At 38.4% G+C, this 8,559-nt stretch overlaps 2 protein-coding genes across 2 annotated transcripts; both read right to left on the bottom strand.

Moving 5' to 3' along the window:
• Positions 1-621: 621 nt before the first annotated feature.
• On the bottom strand, positions 622-1,560 carry LOC109470085 (immune-associated nucleotide-binding protein 10-like). Its single transcript, XM_019768863.1, has one exon. It carries the CDS (start codon positions 1,459-1,461, stop codon positions 622-624), a length of 840 nt encoding a protein of 279 aa, XP_019624422.1. The 5' UTR covers positions 1,462-1,560.
• Positions 1,561-1,578: 18 nt separating this feature from the next.
• On the bottom strand, positions 1,579-2,276 carry LOC109470086 (immune-associated nucleotide-binding protein 11-like; the record flags this gene model as incomplete). The annotated part of the gene is made up of 2 exons (XM_019768865.1): positions 2,261-2,276; positions 1,579-2,000 (listed from the first exon to the last, which is right to left on the bottom strand). Coding segments are annotated over exons 1-2 (438 nt in total), but the record flags the coding sequence as incomplete, so codon positions are not given.
• Between the last annotated feature and the right edge of the window lie 6,283 nt (positions 2,277-8,559).

The raw sequence follows: 8,559 nt of genomic DNA on the forward strand, positions 1-8,559 counted from the left end.
TCTAGAAACCATATTGCAGCTATCATAATGGTTTCTAGAAATGAATTTCTGTTCATCAACTGAGGAAAAATACAGAAATGCAAAAGTTTTTAAAGTTTAAAAAAAAAAAACAGAGAATGCAAATAGTCTGCCGCGACTGGCTGTTGCTGACTTTTCCAAGGTGGGACATTGAAATTTCAAATGTAACAGGATAACCATCACTTACTTACTAGTCTAGTTTTGTCAACTACAAAATTAAGGTACCGTAGTATTTTGGTGTCATGAGCACTTTAAAGTGGAATGCAGTAAGCTGTATTCTAATCAAGTTGAGTATTGAATTATAGTTCTGACCCACAATCTGGAAACTACAGGAAGACACATGCATATGCCATTTTAACATTCTGCACTCTGGAACATGAAGTAAACATTCAATAGAGACATAATATTATCATTCATCAGACTTTAATGTTCTCTCATGAAGATATCCCACATGTGGGAGCAGAGTAGAATTCAAAGTACTTCTTTCCATTTTGTCATAATAAATTGGATTCAAGTTGACACTTCTTCATGTTTTGTACATCACTCTGAGATCCGTGGCCAGTTCAGTGTCTTTTGTTTCCAAATTTCTGAGGGTTACATATGCTAAGCCGTCCACAGATATCTATATATGATGTCCCAGATTTTCTTGTACATAGGTGCTTTTGAGTGGTCCATTTTTGCTGCTCTTCGCTTGGCTTCTAGCTGTTGTTCTATCAGAGACCAAGTAGGCTTTTGCCTTTTTATTCCTTCAAGGATTTCCTCCATGTATCTTTTCCCATCTTGGAAGAGTTTATCAGTGTATGGACCCCCATTTTCTTTCACTCTTTCATCAATCATGTCGATAAGCTTGACCAGCTGCTGTCTTTTAAGTGTCTCATCCCTTGTTGTATTGTCAAAGAAGACAGATCTGTTCCCACACTGTTCCAAGATTGTTGTCAAACTCTCTGGAGCTGATAGGAACTCACTTTCGCTTATTCCTCTTAGATTGTCCTTTCCTGTAACCACGATAATGGCATAGTTTACGAAGGTGCTGCCAAACAAGTTTTGAAAAATGTTGATTGCTTTGGTTTCAGACTCTGTGAATCTGACTCTGCTACTTATAACAACCACAAGTGCATGGAGACCCTCTTTACCAAATAGAGTCACAATTTTACACAACTCTTGAGTCATCTTCTCCAAGTTATGGTCTTCAGTGGAAAACACCCCTGGTGTATCTAAAACAGCTATCTTTCTGTCTTTTTTCTCTCTATAGCCAATCTCACATACTGTTGTTTTAGATGATGCTATGTCTGCTACTTCAAAATCATGATCACATCCAGTAATGGTATTTCCTGTATGGCTTTTCCCTACCCCAGTTTTACCAACAATGGCAATGTTCAGTCCTGGCCCTTGAATGATTTGACACTTTCGGGACAGATCGGATTCCTTGTACTTGCTTGACATATTTTCAACAACACTCAGCAGTTTGTTCACTTGTTCCTTATTTACAGAGAATGAGTCACTATCAGGCTTGTTTTCAATTGCAACTATGTAATCGGCCTTATTTGCAGGTAGCAAGTTCTTCATGGCTTCAGGCAGGCCTTCTATGAACTCTGTAATCTCCTCCTGCTGAGCATGTGTGACCAGGAGGACAAGATGCTCGTACAGTCCATCACCAAACAGCCTGTGGAGGGACTGAAACACTTGGACCTCCTTGTCTTCATTCTTCTCAGAGTTGTCATAGTCCCAGACCAGACAGATGGCATCAAAACCCTCAGGAACCATCTTCACAGCTCGAACCAGCTCCTCAAACTCAGACTCTGTCATCTCCTGGGAGACTCCAGGGGTGTCGACTACTGTCACCTTCCTACTGACTCCATCAACCTCATGGCTGCTGCTGCACAGGCTGGAGGTTTCTGTTCCTCCTTTCCTGGTGACTCTGAAGACCTCCTGTCCCAGGATAGTGTTGCCTGTGTGGCTTTTGCCATTACCCTTACAGCCAACTAATAGGCATGACAGAAGGGAAATTTTATCACCATCATTGATGGTGGGGTTACAAGAGCTTATGAGAGGCTCAGATGCAGATGCCAGATCAGATTCTGTGGTTTTTGGCTCCACTGTGGGGTCACAATTTTTCTTGGAATTGTTAGCATCACTTGTAACCAGGCCATCTGCAGATGGCCCTTCAACATAATTGTCACTGGCAATTGATAATTCATGATCATTTTCTTCAGTGGCCATTGATACTAGTAGTTGATCTGACTTCTAGTCTTAGACATTGCGCTTGATGTTTTCCTGAAACATTTGCTCCATTTGATGGTGTTTTGAAGTAGAGTAGCAAACCTCATTGTTGTTACAGCCATTTGTCAGTTTCTTGAAAGATGGGATTTCTTTCAGAATCTAGAAATTGAGAAGAAAAGGCAAAAATTGGTTTCAAACTCAAAGTCTTTTAGAAATGACAAATTCCTTATTGTCAGGACATTAAAAGGCTTCAAAAACTAGAAGGCAGACATTTGCTCAAGAGCAAATACAGCATATTTCACTCCACCTCTTCCCTCATTCCAAAATGAACTGTTCTATTAATATCAACCTTTTCCATGTTCTCTCAATACCCCCATGTAGTCCCCAATTCCCCATACACTGCCTTTTATATTGATTTGAGTTATTAAAATTGCAACAGTGCAATACATGCAGAGCAGAGGTAGCTGTTGCTGGTGTTGTGTCCTGCACATTGAAACAAATACTGGGCACTGACAATACTCATTTTCACAATGAATCTAGTGGGGAAAGTAGTGTAAACTAATTTATAATAGCCTTTCCCAAGGCACGATGGTCAAATTTGGGCCCAAATATTCCAACCTTTTTATCGAACAGAATCATGTTCGATATGACGTCATTCGAATCGAATCATGTTCGATATGACGTCAATCGAACCGAACGTTCGTTCGATCCGGGTTCACCCGCGGTCATGTACAGTAAACCCGCGGTTTCAAGCCCGTTTTTACACGGGTACCGCCTAACAGTAAAAAAACTATCCTTTTTACAAATATAAACCGATTTCGGGACAGTATATCTATGCCCAGTTTTATGGTGGATATGCAACATGTAACGAAGCTACTGCCGTCATCGTGTGTGACCTTGACGATCGTAATTGTTGTTTACGGGGATATAAGTTACCCCAAGCACTTACTCACACGGCCTAGCATGCGTGCAAACATGGTATTTAAACCGCAACAAAAACAAATTCAATTTACCTCAGAAACATTTTAAATTGTAGGTAAGACACAAATCTCGATCTGTGTCGGACGGATTTTTTAAAGATGGCGGCGTTCTGGAATTATCCGTCTTGGAAGTTGAAAAAGTGCTTTTTTGGGCGAATTTTTCGACCTTAGCAACACTTTAACTTTGAAATAAAGAAAACTGTCCGACTCAAATCTTAATTTTGTTATACTGTTCTCTAACATGCAAAAATATGGGATTTTCTGGGAGATTTGGGGTCGGTTTAAATCAGTTGTTTGGATATTGACATCGATTGATCTAGAATAAGCATTCGACGTGTTGAGAGTGATTTCACACACATTAAAGCATTGTAATAAAAACAACAGCATTTGAGGTATATGCAATGCTGATTTTATCACATTTGGACAACAGAGTCCCTGTGAAACTGCTTATTATTGCTTAACAAAATGTTCACCGTTGAGACTGGCTCCACAGAAGCCGCGCGTGGAACCCCGGTAACCTGATACCCTTCCATAGAATTGGAAACTTTACCCTAGAAATTGACCGCCGTGGGCACAAGATCGGTGGCATGTCAGGACTTGGACCCGGGACCTCTTGATTTTAGTCAAAACCATTCTCAACAACCTTATATTATGAATGTGCTTTTTGGCAAAAAATATTCTAAGACTTGACAATGCTTTTCAGTAAAAAGTACAATTTGTATATCGAAAATATTGACTTGAAACCACATGCTTTTCAGTCAAAATTTCATGTAACGTTATATTGCAATTTAGCCGTCATGTGCTTTTCATGATCACTATATCTAGTGTTTTCAAACCCCTCACCATGTAGTGCTCAAAACCCCAATGTGCTTTTCAGCAAAACTTCTTGAAATAATTCTCATACAGTGCTTTCAAGGATCATCCCATCAATGAAACAAATTTCTGCACTAAGTCTTCATGCCAGCGGTCTGTGGTCTGTTGCAATGGTATTCTTTCCCATGCATTGCTAGGCACATTTGAAAAAAGTGTACACAAATTATACAATTTTTAAAAGTGGTATTGATATTATTGATATTTGCCCACTCTACGAGTCTACTACATATATGTGTACCTTCATACCAAATTTCAGGTCATTTGGCCCCAAGTCTTTTTTGGGGCCAAGAAAAAGTTGAATCCATTTAAAGGAATGGCAGGAGAAGAAAAAGAAGCACATACAAAGCATAATATTTCATACATCCATACCACTTATGTTATCGAGTCTGTGAAATCTAATACAGATTATCTCCAAATTGTTTAGTACTCTTCTCACTGACTGATAGAAATTGTCTGAAATATCCCTAACTTGCTTTAAATTATAATCATGATCAATATTTGATAGTAATAGCTCAACTTAAATTTAAAGACAGATTTGCTTCAATTTGTTGGTCTATATTTTATTGTTTATGGCAAGTTACATGGGAGGGACTTCTGTTAGTGGAACACCTTTATATGTATTTATATTATACAGTGATTGAAGTTTAATGGCCTTGTGCACTAAATTTGTACCAAGGATTTTCTTACATGCCATATGTACGATGTATGTAATCAACACCAAACACTCATAGAATTTCCCAACAAAAGTTGTAAGGATGTACATGTAGCTCAATCATACCTTTACCAAATAATAAAGCTGTATAACTTATGTGTAGGTTTGTTCACTTGGGTCGGTGGCAAAAGAAGACTATAATAAGCATAATACAGGAAGTCAGCGGATACAGGGAAACCAGCTGGAGATAGGTCCGTGGTATAACTCGCCTGTGCTTGGTAAAGGCCCAGGCCGAAAAATTACCGCCAATTGCAAGCCGACCAAAGGTTTGGTACCCAGGGTAGTGGCCTTCATTAGTACAAGGCTCTGACAAGTCTGACCTGTCCAGACAAGGGACGACAGACTTTTGTTCTTGTTGACATACTGCTGTAGAATACATACCAGTCCTCCATTTACATACATGTACCTCTGACATGACTGATTCTGCAGACAGTTTTTTTCCCTTAAATTAAGCATTTTTTTTATTTGGTGGTATTTAATGGTTAGTGCCTGTACTAGTACTACCTGAGTAGATGTTATTAACTAATCAGTGTTACTCTTTTAGCAAATGTAATGAATGTAAATTGGTGTGCCTGATCTCCTCTGAACCTAACCGGCAACCCCATATTGATTTTCTCATAAACCAAAAGACTAGACAGTGTCTTATTTAGCCATATATAATATCTAAGTGTTGAAATAGTAAATTCATAGTTTTATATTCCCTAGTATTAACTTTAGATGTAAGAATTAAAAACTAAGATATTGAGATTTTACACAAGTGGTAAAGTCTCTCACCTGCTTAAGTTTCAATGCGTATCGATGGTCTGGAAAAGGAAGTCAACCTCAGTCAGTAATTAATATAAATAACTGGGACAAGGGAAGATACAACATCAATCCACAGGACAGAGGCAAGCAGCAGGCTGTCATCAAAATTGAAGGCTGGGTATTACAGTGCAAGCACGTCTAACCCTCAGAAGACGGGGAACAACAGACGATAAACTGGACAGTGAGTGAGTTCAGTGAGAAGCTCTGAGGAAGATGTCTGATAGGCATCAAAATCTAAACTTGATTAAAGTTATATGTCAGTCATACTTTTCTTTCATCCGAGCTGTGTCTTTGCGAGGAGGTTAAAAATCAAATAATATTGACAGAAGTGGTCTTCGGAGTTTGTAGAAATAGTTGACAACTTACCACAACATTGCCTGGAAATGTGCATTTCAGATGCAGCAGTCAGGTCTGAGCATATGGTTGTTAAAATAAGGCCGTCAATTTGCAACACAGCAAGTTGGTCTCATGACTCTACACTCAGTGAGTCATGCTGAGTCAGACAATCAAGGCAGCAAAAGTCCAAACAGTCTTTAGTTAATCATTAAATAGGGGGTCTTATCATATATCGTACACATGTACACTTAGATTGTTACCTCCATGAAAAATGGAGGTATTATTTTTGGCCTGTCTGTGTGTGTGTGTGTGTGTGTGTGTGTGTGTGTGTGTTTGTGTTTCAGCACATTTGTAGCCAACATAACTTTTTAACCTTTGGATGGATTGTAATGATATTTGGTATGTGGTATTGGGTAGGCAAAGGTCAAAGTCGATTTTGGGCCCCCTGGTGGCTGGCCTTGATACTGCATAAGAACTTCAGGTTTTTTAATCTTTTGTCCTGGACATGCCATGGTCTTGATTTTTGAGTGGCAGCTTTTCCTGTCAGTAATAAGTGGTGTGGGTTTGGTCCCCCAAGCAGCTTGTTCTGGAACTGCAGGGGGGGTTTCTGGCAAAATCTTTCAGAGCTAGCAGATAAATTCACAAACTTATGTATTTTTATGAGTTCACCACACCACGAAGTGGTGTGGTGAAACCATATTGCTTTTTCTGATGTTTCTTCTTCTTCTTCTCCTGCCATTTTTTAAATGGATTCAGCTTCTTCATTTTAGGGCCCAAGGTCCTGAAATTTGGTATGGAGGTACAGTGGGCAAATACCCCTAGGCGTTTTTTAAATTATTGTGATACAGGCTTTTAGATTGGTTTTATTTGAGTTTTTTGGCTGTGTTATAGCAAATGTATTACTGTGTTAGTGTGCCTTGTTTACCACGTTTGGGCATGAGTCATCACAATGGAATGCAGGGCATCAACCAATAGGCATGCAGCTTTCCTCTATTCTTCTTGCTGATTGGCTGTTGGGATTTAACTTGATTAACACCTGCACAGAGCATTTCCACCTGCACAGAGCATTTCTTGCTGATTGGCTGTTGGGATTTAACTTGATTAACACCTGCACAGAGCATTTCCATACTGACAGTATGTCTGTATTCAAGTGTTTTGGTAGGTATTTCAAGCTTTCCTGCTCCAGCATTGGAATGCGGGGCATGGACGTTTTTTTTTTATTTTGAAAATCAACAGTTTGCATTATGCAATTAAAAATCCTAACCAATAAAGTAGGGAATAGCTATCCAACTGTTGTTTTAGTTGTATTTTACTTCATATTATAGTTATATCAATGTAAATCATTGTTTTCCCTTGTGTTTCTCATTCTTTCCCTGCCATGTCGTAAAATGTGGTGAACCCATCGCTGTATTTGCTCCAAAGCAAATATTGGCCTTTCTAGTTATGATTTTTGGTATGTGGGTAGCAAAGACAGAGATCTACATTATTGGTTGCAAATTATGCAAATGATGATTTCATTTGCATAATTAATGAGGAAATTCTATAATCCTAAGTAAGTGTTTTACATGACATCATGTGACTTTGATACATGTAATGTTTATAATCTATGGCAGGTGAAATATCACCAGATACCAGTTATGCAAATACAGACCTAATTTGCATAATTAATCTGAAAATTCTATGACTCCTTAGAGGTAAATGATGGGAATTTCATACTTGGGAAATGTGTAAATTAATCAAAAGTTAACATCACGATGTATAAATTATGTAATTCAGAGGTCATTTCCATAATTAAGAAATTTACATGCCAAGCCCATATTTCATGAAGGTATGAGATCTCGGAACTCTTGTTTGATTTGTGGTCAGATAATCTTTGCAGTATGATGAAAAAGGAAAGCTAAATGTAAAACATTACATATACTAGGTAAGAAAGCAATATAGGTCAACTGCTAAGGCCACACCAATTTAATTTCTTGGTTAACAGATTTTTCTAGGAAAATAATGGAGCGGGCGGGCGAAAAAAAAATAAAAATAAAAACAGGCCTAGACATCCTATTATGGCCCAAAATGGTACGATAGGAGCCATGAAGTCAACACACCAGGCAGGTTCAAAATTTAAGCAATGAATTTTGAACTTTTAATGATACCACTGCATTGAAAGATGGAATGACTGTAACAAGTAGTTAGAAAAGGACTGTTTTCAACTGTTCGGGGCAAAATATGAGCATTTTGCAGTTGATTCTGAATTTTTATTTTTATTTGCAAATCAGAAAAAAATGAAGCGGCGAATCCGTTAACAAAGAAATTAAATTGGTGTGGCCTAATGGCTAATAAACATTGTACAGTAGCATTTTTGTATTGCTTATGCAAATCAAGCTCTATATCTACAAAATGTATATGTCTAATGATGTTTGTGTTTCCCTAAATTCCAAACACTGCCATTTGAAATTGCCCCGCCTTATCCTTGGTGTATATGGTCTCAGATAATCCCTGATTATAACAACCTCATAAACCACCTCATTCGCTACGTTCACTTGGTGGTTTATTCGGTGGTTATCACACCTGACCAGGGATTATCTCACCATATTAATAAAGGGTTAATGCCCCGCCCCAACG

The sequence above is a fragment of the Branchiostoma belcheri genome, unplaced genomic scaffold (assembly GCF_001625305.1).
Source record: "Branchiostoma belcheri isolate BF01 breed outbred unplaced genomic scaffold, Haploidv18h27 scaffold22, whole genome shotgun sequence".
NCBI classification, from domain to species: Eukaryota; Metazoa; Chordata; class Leptocardii; order Amphioxiformes; family Branchiostomatidae; genus Branchiostoma; species Branchiostoma belcheri.